Genomic DNA, 17,305 nt, shown 5'->3' on the forward strand with positions numbered 1-17,305 from the left:
TTTCACAGTTATGGTTCAGGTGCCCTGTGGCATAACAACAAACATGAATTTCATTTGTACATTTAAACTCTGTTATACCTTTTTAAAATTGCGATCAAAAGAACCAGAATACACATGGAAGCCTATGTGGTAGATGGTCATTTTACAACCATTTTCACCCCTGCTAACTTTAGCCCAAATTCCACCCTAATGTGTGGGTCTTCATTCTAGCACGATAAAATAACTGTAAAATACCCAAAAGCAATTTGACATGCTTTTCAGATAAATTATCAAGATAAACGTGTTATACAAATTTCTACTTCGCTATTTAAGAAGAGTCTTCTGAGGAGTAGACAATAACAGATAGCATCCACTCTGGGTAAAAGAACAAAAAAAAGCTCTGTGACCTTTAACCCGACACAGGAAGTACACCTGATAAGCAAGTACCAATTTTTTTTTAAATTTTTTGCATAGCATTTTTTTCTCCCCCATGGCCCTTCTTTCACCTTGCTGCTGCTGTGTCCTTCCATTAAAGGTGGTAATGGCTGGCAGGTTCCCTTAGGCGCTCTCATATTTGTCAGTCATGAAAAAAAAAGAAGATAAATCTCTTTTCACAAGCTAAAGGGCCTATCTCTCGACAAAATAAAATGCAGTCCAAAACACTGCCTTGTGTACTTGTAGGTTGTAGATTTAAACCTTGTCCGCCTTGATCAAACTGGATTTATGACGCAGCATAACTCTCCCAACAACATCCAGCAGCTTATTAATTTTATATATTTCTGTCCATTTCATGATATTCCTAGCAATGACAGTCTCTCAAGATAAGCCACAAGCTTTTGACAAGATAGAGTGCATATATATTTTTCACTGTTCTCCCGTTGGATAGGTTTGTACAGAAACCTTGAGCGTATACTGTGGCTCACTGATTCGGCCCCCCTTATTTTCTTTTGCTCTTTTCCTGTCTATTGCTGGAACCTTACATTTTGTAACAACAAATGCAGAATGTATTTTTGAAAAGTGCTGCACCTACAGTGCAAAAACGCCATGTTTGGTAGGCAGAAGATATCACAACATGTGTGCATCTTGCAATAATGGAATGGGATTTGTATAGCAGCAAAGGTACATCAGCTTTTTATATCAGAAAAATTATGTAGCAGGCACTTGTGTAGTCGGTAGCCCATTCATGCTTAGACAGACAACAGGAGTAAAGATGCATTTTATACCACTGGATAGTACTGTATAAGTAGACTTGCTACTATTAGATTCTTATTTTATTGCAAAATCGCCGATTAATATCAACGTTTTTCTTTAAAGAATTTACCAGGTTTTACCAATTTTCATTTTTCAATTCAAGCTGAGCATGGGTGAAACCAGCCTTTATGCTTTAAAAAAAATACTTGTTATGCCATTGAGAAACGTCTCATTCAGAGAAACCCCTTTATCATATTCAAACAATGGAGTCTCCTTAGAGGAGGCAAGGGAGGCAGAGCCTCCTCAGCTTTTCAAAAGAAAAAAAAAATATTAAAAATAAATTAGGCCTACATTTTTTATAGCATTATAATATAATAATGTTCAATAAAATAACATTGAATTATTGGCTAAAATGTAAGAAAAAATATATTTTAACCTAAACCCTAGATTTAACATTGCTAAATGAACAGCACTTGGCAGATGGCTCTGGTTCTGGAGGCACTATTTTTTTTTTTCTACAAATTAAACACAGTGTTAGCAGTGGGAGATTGTGTAATCTAAGCACAGGTTTTAATTGAAGGAGACCAGAGTTTTTTTTTTTTTTCTTTTCTTTTTTTTTTTTTTTTGTCTTAACCAGAGGAGGCTTTGCCTCCGATGACAAACTCCTGTCTGTCTGAAACACTAGTAGATCAGGTGATCTGAGCACAGGTTTTAATTGGAGGAGCAATCTACATCCTCCCGCCTTTCAGAATGTCAAAAATGACTTTTACAACTGAAGAATACTCAGCTAAAAAGGCATACAATTAAAAACTAACTCTAAAGTTGCATATAAGTCAGTTAGTTGTATATTCTCTTAATGTAGTGTACTCCAATGCACACGATCTCAAATCGAATTGATACAATAGAAGCCTGCAGATTCACAGTTACGTGTTTGTTCGCTGCGCCTGAGGTGTATATAAGCTGAATTAAATCAACTGAATTACATTTTTTTAAAACGGTAAAAACTGAAATCAGTTATTTATGAAGAGGTTTTAATTTAACTCACTGTCAGTGTTAATGTGTGATGTTAAATCTAAATGTAAAACTAAATTGCCAAAATGGTTTAATAGATCAATTAAAAAAAATATTCAGCGAAAAAGGCACTTTACAGAGCATTAAAAAAGGACCAAAAAGAAAGTACGCAGAAAGAGTACACAGAACTGCATACGCAAGTCAAAAAGGAAGTTAGAAAGGCCAAGAGAGAAATAGAAATAAACATTGCTAAGGGAGCTAAAACCAATTCCAAAATGTTTTTCCAATATTACAACAGCAAGAGAACATTCAAAGAGGAGATTAAATGTTTAAGAGATACAAATGGCAAAATCGTAGAGGAAGAAAAAAAAATAGCAAATATGTTAAATGATTACTTTTCACAAGTTTTTACAAAGGAAGATACTGACAACATGCCCCACATGTCATCCAGTTCCTATCCAGTTTTAAATAACTTTAGCATAACTGAGGCAGAAGTGTTAAAGGTACTAGGAGCTCTTAAAATAAACAAATCCCCTGGGCCGGATGAGATCCTCCCAGTAGTACTCAAAGAAATGAAAGAAGTAATTTACAAACCGCTAACCAAGATCATGCAGCAGTCTCTTGACACAGGGGTGGTACCGACAGACTGGAAAATTGCAAACGTAATACCGATCCACAAAAAGGGAAACAAAACTGAACCAGGTAACTACAGACCAGTAAGCCTGACTTCTATTATATGCAAACTTATGGAAACTATAATAAGATCCAAAATGGAAAATTACCTATATGGTAACAGGGTACTGGGAGACAGTCAACATGGTTTTAGGAAAGGGAGATCGTGCCTAACTAACTTGCTTGATTTTTTTGAGGATGCAACATCGATAATGGATAATTGCAAAGCATATGACATGGTTTATTTAGATTTCCAGAAAGCTTTTGACAAAGTCCCGCACAAAAGATTAATTCTCAAACTGAACGCAGTTGGGATTCAAGGAAACACATGTACATGGATTAGGGAGTGGTTAACATGTAGAAAACAGAAAGTACTGATTAGAGGAAAAACCTCAGAATGGAGTGTGGTAACCAGCGGTGTACCACAGGGATCAGTATTAGGTCCTCTGCTATTCCTAATCTACATTAATGATTTAGATTCTGGTATAGTAAGCAAACTTGTTAAATTTGCAGACGACACAAAAGTAGGAGGAGTGGCAAACACTGTTGCAGCAGCAAAGGTCATTCAAAATGATCTAGACAAGATTCAGAACTGGGCAGACACATGGCAAATGACATTTAATAGAGAAAAGTGTAAGGTACTGCACGCAGGAAATAAAAATGTACATTATAAATATCATATGGGAGATATTGAAATTGGAGAAGGAATCTATGAAAAAGACCTTGGAGTTTTTGTTGACTCAGAAATGTCTTCATCTAGACAATGTGGGGAAGCTATAAAAATGGCTAACAAGATGCTCGGATACATTGTGAAAAGTGTTGAATTTAAATCAAGGGAAGTAATGTTAAAACTGTACAATGCACTAGTAAGACCTCATCTTGAATATTGTGTTCAGTTCTGGTCACCTCGCTATAAAAAAGATATTGCTGCTCTAGAAAGAGTGCAAAGAAGAGCGACCAGAATTATTCCGGGCTTAAAAGGCATGTCATATGCAGCCAGGCTAAAAGAATTGAATCTGTTCAGTCTTGAACAAAGAAGACTACGTGGCGACCTAATTCAAGCATTCAAAATTCTAAAAGGTATTGACAGTGTCGACCCAAGGGACTTTTTCAGCCTGAAAAAAGAAACAAGGACCAGGGGTCACAAATGGAGTTTAGAAAAAGGGGCATTCAGAACAGAAAATAGGAGACACTTTTTTACACAGAGAATTGTGAGGGTCTGGAATCAACTCCCCAGTAATGTTGTTGAAGCTGACACCCTGGGATCCTTCAAGAAGCTGCTTGATGAGATTTTGGGATCAATAAGCTACTAACAACCAAACGAGCAAGATGGGCCGAATGGCCTCCTCTCGTTTGTAAACTTTCTTATGTTTCTTATGTAAAGCTGAAAGTCATCATAGAAATCACGTTAAAAATCCCTATTTCTGTAATGCTAATATTACTGAAATTTTTTTTTTTTCAATATTATTGCAAATGTTATCCCTTTACAAGAGATTACTGATGACCTTAGATGCTTTGGGTAAGGCAAAAAAAACCAAAAACATAGATATTGCACATTTTGTGAAAAAAAGTTTGAAACAAATTACAACATTCAAAATTATTATTTTGATAAGAAAAAAATAGCGAGTGGTTTTATAGATGTTTATCGTATATTAATTTATTTCAGTCTAACTCATATTTTTGGGAAATTCAACGTTTAACAAGCTTTACCGATTAAAATCAAAAAGTAGCAAGCCTATGCATAAGTGTGGGTATATTTATATATATATATATTGGAACCAATTCAGAGACATGAAGTGGGTTTACATCAGCTCAACATGGACCATAAGGTTCTACCCACAGGCAGGTTGAGCAAAAACGCATAGCTTCAGTCGCATGGCATACAGAACAGGAGGATGTAATCTGGCAAAGCTGATGGTATAGGGAAACACTGAGGGTGCAGGGTCAAAGGGATTAAAATGGTGGAGGTGGATGTAAGATGAACAGGGCTGTGAAAGAGTAATGTAGCAGCAGGCGTGCAACCTGACAACAGAGAACTGGGGGATTACACAGCATGTGGCAGGGAATCATCAAACTCAACAAGACACTGACTCCAAATAGCATTGGAATATTCTATCTGAAACAAAAACACATTGGAAATGTGAAAAAACACCATGTTATCAAAAGTGCCCAGCCATTTAAAGTGGAGATATCAAAAACACAAGCCAAGTTTCAAGAAATGATTGGGGCAACCTTGCCCAGCACAAAGCAAATAGGCACAACTGTAAAACCAATGGGGGCTAAGGTTGCCCAGATTGTTTCTTCTAACTTGGACCAAAAACCCAAGCCAAGTTAGATGAAACAACTGGGGCAACCTTTGTTGGGTGCTTTTGGCTGATTTTACTTTTGCTGTGTCAGTACCCTGAAAACATGTAAACTATCCTTGCTGTATAGAGAGTCTAGCGCTTGGTGCGAGGAACTACCATTCCTCTCAATTAGTTTGCGCTATTCCATAATTTGCAGGCTTAGAAGGGGAAAATTGTACTAAAGGTGCCTTTCCTTGTGCACATAACAGGCAGGGGAATGTGGCTAGTGTCACACAGTAGCTTCTGGTTTTACACCATGGACCTTTCAGCTCGGAGCCTGGGCTTGAAATGGGTCACTGTTTGAGGTCAACAGAATGGAACAATTGATACCCAATTTAATCACACAATAAGACCAGCATGCTTAGCAGATTATACTTATCTAGCAAGAATTAAGGATGAAATAAATCCTAAATCCAAATTGATACATCACTATAAAAATAGTAAAAATTATCACTATTTCAGGTTTTTTTTTTGTGCATATAGAACAATCATAGTCAAAACAAGTGTGCAATTAATATTATATTAATATAACATTAAGAAAAAGCATCATCACTCTTGGAAATAATGGAGGTCAGTTTAAAGGTTATTGAGGTGAATGACATGACAGTCATGCTGTAACAGTGCAGTTCTTTATCAGATCTACAGTAGGACCACTCACACTATTCCATTAATCTCAAAAGCCTTTTATCTATTTCTTTATTTTGTTATTCACATTTTTTTGAGAAACGTACAACAGGGGAAACTACAGCATTTTCTAAATAGAAAGAAGATTTTAGCAATATCCAGCTAGATACCCTTTTTGGTATTAGGTCCACATTAATATAAAAAACCCAGACATGAACAGTGTATCTCCAAAATAAAGACTACAGTACTTACAAGCCCTAGCTGTTTAGGGTGTATTATTTTGCCATACCACACTGGCCGTATAGAATTATCCTGTGGCACAGTGCAATCAATTATTGTTGCAGCAGAATCGTTAATAATTTCCTAATGAAAACGATTCTGTTGATCTCTGTTGTATTTTAATTAAACATAATTACACTGCTGCTTAGAGCTGTGGTAGAGACTCCTTTAGGGTACAATTTTGTTTTAATACACTGATAATGAAATTTTACATTGTGTCAGTTGTTTAGTTATTATTCAGTCTCACTATTTCTCTGTTCCAGATAACAGATAATAACCTTAGCACCTCCTATTTCCTGCAGTCTTTTCAAAGGGAGTGTTTAAATTTCACAATTAAATCTTCTTAACTGTTTCAAATATCCCTCCTAACCATTATGTTCTATATGCTTTAATTAGGAGAACCTCCAGTTTTATAAAAATGTTCTCTATTAAGAAAACACATAAGATTTCTGCACACGCAGCCGCAGCATATTAAAGGTATACAGATAACCCATGTCTTGTCACTTTCTGCTCCACCTCAACAGAAACAAATGTCATTCTTCTCTTCAGTCAAGTGCACCATGAATATTAACTGTTAAAACGTTGTTATCATAACCCTGGTTCCCTGAAATAGAAATGTAACAATTACTGTATGGGTATTTACCTCCTAAAGAACTGAATCCTGAAAATTGTATACCAAAGCTGCTCAGCGAGCCTGTGATGCAGTCATGGCCCACCCCCAGAGGCACAAAAGTGCTCACAGATCTCAGCATCATTTATCCTTTGAGCCTGCTGCAATCATGGACGCAGTGACCTTGAAGGTTAATGGCTGCATTTCTATTTCAGGGAACCAGGGTTATGATTATAACCTAACATTCCCTATCAAGTACGAAATGTAACCATTACCGTATGGATGAGTGTACCAACGTCGTCGTAAGGGCAAGACTGCAGAACGACTGGAATGCTACAAGGTTAAGCTAAGAGGCTCTGCTGTGCTTTACCATACGGAACCCCAGTAACAAGTAGCTAGAGTGAAAAAATTGAAAGATGTGCAAATGGCATCTATTGCCAACGGGTCCCTGCCTCCTATTATGGAGAACCAGTTGGTTGATTTCTGAGAGGCAAAGAGGTCTATCTCTGCTCTCCTGAACCTCTCCCAGATGAGGCTCACCACCTCGGGGTGATGCCTCACTCTGAACCACTAGGGACTCCCCTTGAGAGGAGGTCGCCGCCCAGTTTGTCACCCCAGGCAGATGCACTGCCTGCAGTGAGAGGAGACCACTATTGTGTTTGTCTGTATGGACAAGCACATGTCTCCCTCGAAATCTCCTGCAAAACATTCTACAAGGCCAGGTAAACTGCCTGCAGCTCCAAAACATTCATGTGGAGACCTTGCCAAGAGGGGTTCCACACACCTTTCACATCCTGGCCATTCCACACAGCGCCCCAGCCCTGGCTGGATGCGTCCGTGGTGATAACCTCCCTTCTGGTGACACTGCCCAGAGCAGCCGGCTGCTTCTACCAAAAGAGTGCCTTCAGACAGTGGTGGGTCGCTGTTCAACGTGGTCTGAAAAACCCTGCTGTTAAACCAGGCCTGCAGAGGGCACACGAGCATGAAATACAATGGAACGGTCTGAGAAATGAATAGAATATATGAATAGAAAATATGAAATTTGTCCATGTTTAGCATTTGCTAAGTTTACCAGGAGGTGCTAGTTCCTAAAACTCTAGTTTCTGTAGTGTAAAGAGTAACTGATTGATAATGAATTGCTTGATAATTAATTTCTGCAGTGAAGTCAAGACTGATGTATAAATTGCAGAACTTGTTCTGTGGTTGTAGTAAACGAAACTGAAGCTTACAATATAGGCACTCTGAAATCTGTTTTGCGACATTTCAGTAAATGCTCATTATTTTTTTTTAGACAAGGGAATATAAATAGAATACTTTAGAACAGCAATGTCATCCAATTTAAAACATGAATATCTGTTTATAATACAGTTATATAATAATCCAAAGTGTTCTGAGTCTGATTTCTGGCTGTTTGCAATACGTTTTCACCCATAAACACAAATATAAATGAACAACATCCAAGCAATGTGCATTTCTGTATCGATTCTTATGAGGGGCTCTCCGTCTACTAGGTTTTCTTCTGCATTAAAGTGCCTATGAAACTTGAATACCCTTAGTTGATTTCATGGGTAAGAAATTAAATAAAACATCATCTCAGCTCAGTATGTGCCCTGTTTTTTCCTTTTAAACATCCCATAGCTGGAATATTGAACCCAGTGGACTTGGCAAAGTAACAAAGCTTAATTCCCTTACCCAAGCACTGGGACCTGGCCTCTTTATAAAAGACTAGAGCATGACTGCCCTATATAGACACATCTTCAGATTTCAGACGTATCATACACCATTCAGTAAAGGGAGTTTATCACATTCACAAACCTTTTAGTTTCATACTGTGTGACCTCACAGACCAATGCTAAAGACTACCACTCTTTTTTCTCCTTTATCTTGGCTCTCAACTATATTTTATACATGTACCAACTGAATGCATTTCTGATAGTCAGAGATGTTACTGTACACGAGACGCCTGCGAAAAAAAGAACATCTGTAATACTGTTAATTTGTTTGACCTTGTCATCTTGCAATTTCATTTTGTTTTTGCTTTTAACTGAACTTCCTTAGAAATCTGAATGAAGATTTTAAGAGCAGTAAATGACATGCTATCATATTTGCTATTTTTCATACTGTGGCTGATCAGATACACAAGTTAATAAAATAAAGTATTTGAATGAAAGCTTTCAAATGTCTTTTTAAGAAGAGGAATGCTAATAAGCACAATAACTCTCTATTTCTTAGAATAATGTCAGCGCACCATTATCACAAGTAATAAATCAACGAATGTTCCTTAAAGGATAAGATCACTGGAAACTCACTCACAAGACACCCTCTGATTTCCATGAGGGATGTGACAGTATGCCATCTTCATTTCTAATCAGCAGCTCTCTCAACTGAACACAGGCAGAGTTCCAGAAAGAAATGTTCATTCAGTTTTAATACACACGCTATATGAAAGTCATGTTCATTGGGAATGCAGCCAGCGGCACTTTATTTCGATTTCAAATGCACCAACTGTAAGTAAATTGGGATTTGCCACAGTTGCTGTGAATAACATTGCTTTTTATAACAGAAAACAAAAAGAAATACCAATTATCAAGTGTTGGGTAGTAAATATTGAAGACTCCTTCCCCCAGCCCTTGCTTGCATGCTGTGAGAGAGTCACAGTTAAGCATCTTGCAAGCTGATAGAGTCACAGAAGTGTCTGCACACCAGACAAACTCAAGCACTGGCATGTCTGTTGTGTAGGTGTTTGACTTGTAATAAGTTTAAGGTGCTATTTATTGAAGTTCCCTGTGAATTTATGGCCTCATACATGAAGCAACATTTTATACACAGAATAGCTTGGCCTATTTATATACCCCATGTTAAATTGTGTGTATATGAATTAACTAACTATTTTATATAGTTTTTGTTTGCCCTAGGAAGTGAAGGGTCCAAAAACCAAGGTTAAAATTATATTTATTTTGACAACTTAATACCTGTATAAACAGTCATAATGGGCAAGCTGACTGATATCATGAGGCTAATGTATAAATACCAGAATTACAAAGTCTTTAAAAAAGGCCCATAAGTCACGTTAGTATCTCCCTACTAAAATATTACAATCTAAAATAACATCATCTTTCACAGCTTATCAAAACTTGAATGAATTCATGATAAAGAGCACAAAGTTAAGCAATTGGTTAAGAGGATAACTCCCCAGTGTAGTCTAGTAGTGATTAGTGGAAGACATCTGGGACAGAGAAAAATCTTTGGCTTTCAAATCCCAGTTCAGGCAATGATTCACTTTATGTTAAAGGGAAAGTGTTTAATTATTACCATCAATGCATAACAGAACAAAACTACAGCCATATACTACAGACTACAGGGAAACAGCAGAGGGTAACTGTAAAGCTATAAGTTATTACTTTGCTTTATGTGGTGTCCAAAGGGTCACCTTAAATCTGACAGTGGCCAACACTGCAATCCAGCTCGTCTCAGCCAGTCTGGGTCTGTTAGAGCGCTCATTATCTTATGGCAGATGCCCTCTTTAGAGTCTTCAAACTTGCTTTAAAATGTGACATATATTTCAAGTAACCTAAGCCGCATACATGTTAAACATTTGTTCGTTGTATAATAGGGTTAATATCCTTGACAGCGGTCATTGATATTTGACCTTATCTTTCGTTAAGTGCTCTCGCATTTGTCTCTACACACAGGAATGCTTTAGTACAATCATATTACTTCTATTGGTTTCTATTGGTTTCAGTTTCATAGACAACTAAATACTGTTGATAAAATGAGGACCAATCCCTTAACATGCATTAACATTGACAGATTAGTCAAATGGAACTCAACTAGACAGAAATATGGCCAATTTCTAAATCTTTGTTGCACAGCCTGTGAACAAACAAATAAACAAAAAACAAATGGAAGCCAAAGCGCTGGCTCTTTAATTGCCTCAAAAGTGAGCTAACGAATGTGCATGCTTACCTTTGCAGTACACAACACAGTTGTTTTTGTTGTCTTCTGCTCCTTGCCAAGTCACATCCAGCAGCCACCTGGGGCCAGCATTCAGCACCACTGGGACTGAACACTTCGTCTTCTGCAGAAGGAAAGATAACAAACACTAATTATTTGCTTATTTTGGTGATTAAAGAAACTGTAATAACCAGAAGTTCTGTTTTATTCTTCATTGCAAGCCCTAAACTCCAAGTTTCATAAGCCTAGGCCTTATTCCCCTCTCTGAGATGTGTAGAGACGGGGAGGGGAGGGGGTTGCTGCTCAGCCTTGTCGCCAATCTGAATAGTGGAATTATTATCATGGATTCTTTTCGAATGATACTGGATCAGATCGCTGAGATTAGGAAGATCTCTGGTGGCTCAGAATTATAAAGAGAATGCAGATGACTTTCACAGTGAAGAACGGGAGTGTTTAGAAGTGAACTTTAGACACATTGTACTTCATTATCAGCTGGATCTCACTATTTCCTGAAACAGACAGGAAAGAATTTAAGGAATCAGTATCCATTTCAAAAGGCGATCTGGGTTACATTTTATAATACAGTAGCAAATTATTCTGATTGTATAACATCATTTTATTTTTTCAGTCAGCAGAGACACTGAGTTGTTTTTTTTTTAAGAAAGCAAGGCTATATGCAGATGTTTTGAACAAAAATTTAAAAAGCAGGACAAAAAGAGTGTTGAGAAATGCAGTTCTTGTGGCTTGATTATAAGGGCCCCACCCACAATTCATTTTATTTTCACTGTTTTGACAGACATTTTGACCAAAGGGAATTCAAGATAGAATACATCTTCCCTAGCATTCCCACCATAAGCTGACAATTAAACTAGTCAGTTTATCAGGGTTGGCCAAACTTGTTGACAATACGAGCCACATAGCAAAATGTTCATATTGCCGAGAGCCGCAAGACATGTACTGTAAAACACTAGATGTTTGCAAGCAAAACATTTTAAATACTAGCATTGTTTTATTTTATTTTTTTTAATTCTCTCAAACATTATAATGTAATTTTGCACTTACTCTGTGCAGCACAGTAGTTGTTATCTCTTGATGGCAGCAAAAATACACAAGAACAAGAGAGAACATTGCAGTGCCTTGCAGTTTCTCTATGATTTTAGTTGTACTCGAACACTTTAAATGTAACACTATGGTGTTTTTTCATTATTTCAGTTTATACTGTATGTATTATGCACTTTAAATAAAACATTATTATGAAGCAACATTTCACCAAAAACACCACAAAAAAGTCTCTTTTTGACCAGCTCTTCCGTTGAGAACATCTCAATGCTCGTTTTTTTGTTTTTTTTAAAAACCTTTTTTTTTTTTGTATGACTACTCCATGACAAATGCACTGTATTTATTTTGAAAGGGATAGCAGTACCTGCTCATGACGAGATGTAAGCTATGTAAATATAATATTAATTTTAGACCTGCAATATAACATTTAAACATGCACTCTCTACTCTAACGCCAGCACTATTTTTTTTTTAAAGATTCATTCTTCTGAATAAGGACGTTCGGCACGAGCGATGTTCCAAGCCATACAAAACTCACTTGAGTCGTTACATCAGCTACTGAATGCAGAAAGGAGCATCTGCTGACTGCTGAAGCGTGCTTTTAAAGAGGCTAGCTTGTTTCTCCTCAAGTCTGATCCAGGAGGATATTCAGTTGAAAATGTGTTATTTGTTTCACTGTTTTCAGTGAAAGCAGACTCTTCCTCCCATTCTGGCTTAAGTCTCATGATCATGTTTATTACTTGTGGAGGGTTTACTCAATGCCATTGTCTCCACGAAACGAACAAGCCCTTAATTCAAACTTATGAAATTGACTTTCAACTGCACATCCGGCTTTCATTCGAGATGACTGAAATACGCATGTACCAGCGTCAAAGGTATCGAAGGTCATCAAGTGACGAAATGTCCTAGCATTGAACATGCAGGCTCAAAGAAACTGAAGTGAGAGAAGGGGAGTGAAGAAGGACTAATAAACACGAATGAATACAGAGAACACAAATAATAAACTTGTTGTGCTTATTTTTACTTTTTCTCTTTTCCTTTTGTTGTTGTTTATTATTCTTTCTTCAGTTCATTCGAACTGCAAAGTGCATCACCCAGCATTTCACTGAGAGTGGCACTTGAACTGCCCGGGAGCTGCATGCGGCTTGCAAGCCATGGTTTGGCCTCCTCTGGTCTAGAACACTACTTTTTAACCCAAGACCTGTTCCTTATTAGTGGGTTACAGAAAGAGGTAACAACTAGAAAAATATGAACTCGAAAGTCTTTTTCATTTCTTTGCCCACCTTCCAGGTACAGGACTCTAAAGACACAGGTTTCCATACTGCAACACATAGTGTCCATTGGGGTTATTCAAAAGACATATTCCCATGCGCTACACTGTATCCTTTCTGGTAAAGAAGATGGACCAAACACTGCACACTAAACTAAACAAGTGCTAGTGGGAGTAGCTTATTGGAAACATCCACCATCAAGAGCTGTCACTATTACGATTTAAAATCACTTATAGTAACCAACGTCCATGCAAAAAGAAATATAGCATGAGTTCAGTGTGTTATTTTGTTAACATTTCTAACTATGGATGACATTGTGGTTTAATTACAATTACAACTTTATACTGCGATTGGGTGTACTGATTTAAACAGTGCTAGATCTTAACACCACTGCTGAAAGGACTCCTTTATGACAAGTAACATATCACAGTGCAAGCCAGCATATTTAATTCAGTAAAAACATATAAAACAATTCAGGGCGTATGTTGTTCTTTATTGATTTGATACTTAGATCTGCTACTGCTAAGATAAATTGAATAGACACCATTCTAGTTATTTATGGAGAGCATTTTTATCTTGATTTTGTTGAAAGCAGGAAGGCTGCTCCACCTTCATATCAGATTGTTTTAGGTCACTTCAGGCTCAGCAGGCAACACTCAGGGGTGACAGGTCCATTATTAAGTCTACTTTGCCATTGATTTCAAATTCTTTTACTTTTTAAACTTTTAACAATTGGGCAGTGAAAATTCAGCTTCTTATTATCATTGAGGGAGCCTTGACAACAATAACAAAAGCCTCACATGAGGTGTATCTGTAGCTCTATGGGAAACAAATCCATATCTAAGAAAGCAGGCAGATTATACACGCAGAGTAAAACAGACAGATTCTGTAGAGCATGTGCTGATAGCAATCTGCAGCATTGTTATTTTTTTTAAGGGCAAATAACTACCTCTGATGTAACATCTCTGAATTGCATTGCGTTTATAATGCCGTTTTGTAAAGCATTACTTAGATTAGGAATGATATTTTGTGCTGGTATTAGACTTAACAGAATCAATTTGATACTGATTTTGTGTATTTCCTTTGTCCCACAGCAACACTGGAGTAACAGAAAGGCACGTCATAATTTCATTCAACTCCAATTTCAAATTAGGCATACAATAAACCTATATCTAACCTGAGCTGTAAATCTTACATTCCCTTCAAATGGGAAAAGGACACTCTTAGAGCTTTGTGATAGTTACCATGGCAACTATCTAAAATGAGAATCTGTGTAACCCTTTCTTTGGCTTTAGACACCAAAAGGCAGATTTCTGATTCTGAAATGTCTTTCCCTCTGTTTACTTATTGTATTTGAGTCACTGGGGTGGATATTGTAACATGTAGTAACATGTATTACATATTCCTTGTAATAATATATTCCAAATATATGGATTTCACAAAGAAACTGAAGTATTATATAGCACTGCCAAAATATTACAAAGTCTATATATATATAGAGAGAGAGAGAGAGAGAGAGAGAGAGGGGGGGGGGGGGGGTAGAAATGAAAGCCATCGTTTCCAATTTTAAATAAACCTTTGTATATGAAACAGTAAAAGTTATAGGTTCTTAATATATGTTGAGTGCAATTTCAATTCCTACGAATGTTATATCAACTCACGTATTGTGTTGTTTTGGAAAACTATATAATTTGATTTTATATCCAGAGTAAATATAAAGCAATACCCAAAACAATCTTTTTTGAACCAGAAAGATGTTTTATTTGTCACATTTATTTTTGTTTTTGTAAAATAAACTAATAATAGATTTTTCCAGATGCTTCCTAAGGAGTATTTCCAAAACAATCTCAGGATTACCCAGTAACATTCAAAATTAGTTTGTTTTTTTATGAGGTGGGGACCACTGTTCTTCTTATACACCCATTGCTCAATTAGAATACTTTATACTCATTCCCCCACACCTGGAAGTGAACTTTCTTATAGGAAATGTGTTCCAGGGCATTAGGGTAAACACCCTTGCTTGTCATCCTCAAAGCAGGTGCCTATTTGCTTTCTATGTTCCCTTCAAAGGACAACCCACATGTTGGTCAACTGTGCATAACAATAATGGAGCTGTGTCTCTCTTTTGACAGAGATCACGTTTTGGTGGAGCTTAATGACTTTGATGATGATAAGCATTATGGTTCACTGCACATAAAAAAAAAAATTAAAAAAAGGAACTGCTGGGTTAAGATCATATTGCTAAGGTATAGGTACACTGCCACATGGTCCTTTGTCAGTTTAGAGAAAATAAAATAAATATGTGCTAAAAAGAGAATGGATAACTGTGGCAGGCTGGCGAGTGGATAGAGGCCCAGAGACAGTCTGCAGTTCAAAAAAATAACAATTTTATTATAAATAAACAAAAATAAAGTGCACAAGGGCAAAATAACAGATACTCAAACATAAATAAAGCAAAAACAAAACTCACAAAAATAAAGTTTCCAGGCTGGGCAATGCCTTCACTGGATTTAGAAAATTCAAAAACCACAAAACAAACACCAACCTGCTTCCTCAGCTCCCTTCTCCAAATGAGAAGCAGAGGCCTCCTTTTATATCAGGTGGCTGGGCGCTGATTGATCGTTAATCAACCTAATCAACTAATCAACCCCAGCCACCTGAACATAATAAACCCAGGCAGGTAGGGGAAGTTAACCCCATCCCTGCCAATTTAAAGGGCAGAGCTTTGCTCTGCCACAATAACGTATAACAATAATATTTAATGATTAAAAAAAAAAACTTTTAGTACCTAGAAAAATATTAATTTACTAAAAAGCATATTTAAAAATTCTCTACCATTGCAATAGAACTGGATACCTAACAGTCACTCAAATCTTAGAAACAAATAGTGTAATCCTACCCTGAGCTGTTGTATGTTTTGTTTAGATTTTGTACTCGCCTTTATGTCTCCCGAGCCTTTTTTTCTAGGGGCTGTTACTGTTAAATGTGTAAAAGATACAGTGGGGAAAACGGTGTAGTCAGCCAGGCAGTGATTACAAACTGATGCTCCAAATTCGCTATAAAATGAAAATCAATATTTCCACAAGTTGCTGCAACATAAAAGATAACCTTCATTGATTTTTCTAGACTTAGGCCTCTGCGATAAAATCTAATATAAATTTTGAGCCACATGGATTTGGATCAGAGCAGAGCGGCGCAGCCGATAAGTTCTGCACATCTTTGAGAGTTGGATTTTTTTTTTTCTCTACCATTCTACTACTCTACTATTTATAATTGGCCCCGCACGAGCAAAAGCTGCTATCAGGAATCTGTTCTAATTTTTATTACTGAGAGGCTAAAGCCTGTTCCAGATAATTTGGAAATTTCAGGGGAATTGTGATGGAGCTGATGGCACAGCCGGACTGACTCAAGAAAAGAGCTAACCTGTAATAGCCTCTGTGGCTGGGCTGATTAAATGTTGCCATAGATGAAAGGCCTGCCATCACCGCAATAAATTAACCAATCACACAAATCCCAAGTCAGTACTAATCCTTCCTTGATACTCTGATCCTCTGATCAGCTCAAGGAGGTAAAGAAGAAAGTGGCTTGTGACACTCAGCTCTCTAACCCTTGGATTCTGTGTAAACAACAAATTAATGATATCACACTATCCATTTTACAAGAACTGCTGCGGACTTAACCCTTTGTAGTCACGATGGTCAATTGTTACGCTCTCAATACACTGGGGATTTTTTTTTTTTTTTTTTTTTGAAATGGCAAAAAACATAGCATTCCAGTTCCTTTTCAACAATATGAGGCAGGGGGGCGGTGACAAGAAATTATCACGCGAATTGCGTCACCTCTTTATTTGGAAAATGTGAGTTTAATTGGCACCGAAAGCCTGTTTCAAAAAGAACCCTAATGTGTAGTTTAAGCTAATGACTCACTTTACTTAATGTGGGGGTTATAATTGATCTCATCTCATAAAATGTCAGTTTAGGGTAGGTCTAATTAGACTGGTTGTTTAATAAAATACAAAACATTAGGAACAGCGCTCACACAAGGGGGAAAAAACCAAGGTGGATTCTGTCAATTATTCTATTTGTAGAGACTTACAGATCTGTTGTATTGCGTCACTTGAGGATTCTGGGTGGAAATGAGTATGATTTGTATAATACAGTTTATGAATTAAAAAAGGATGGACAACTCATAAGCCAATGTGGGTTATCCTGTCAGTTCCAAACTTATACATTCTGACAACCCTGCTCATTTTCACTCAGCATTGGGGTTATTCTCCAGGATATGTTATTACCTGATATTTGTCAAGGCAGT

The 17,305-nt window shown here is 37.1% G+C and overlaps 1 protein-coding gene across 2 annotated transcripts in view; it reads right to left on the minus strand.

The window, feature by feature from the left end:
- The window catches only part of LOC121314920 (zinc finger protein ZFPM2-like), a 154,218-nt gene that overhangs the window by 46,163 nt on the left and 90,750 nt on the right, over positions 1-17,305 (minus strand). For both annotated transcript variants that reach the window (XM_041248674.1, XM_041248675.1), the window contains one exon: positions 10,678-10,789. In XM_041248674.1, the coding sequence (XP_041104608.1) occupies positions 10,678-10,789 (112 nt within the window). The remainder of the gene's footprint in view (positions 1-10,677; positions 10,790-17,305) is intronic.

The sequence above is a fragment of the Polyodon spathula genome, chromosome 4, assembly GCF_017654505.1.
Source record: "Polyodon spathula isolate WHYD16114869_AA chromosome 4, ASM1765450v1, whole genome shotgun sequence".
NCBI lineage: Eukaryota > Metazoa > Chordata > Actinopteri > Acipenseriformes > Polyodontidae > Polyodon > Polyodon spathula.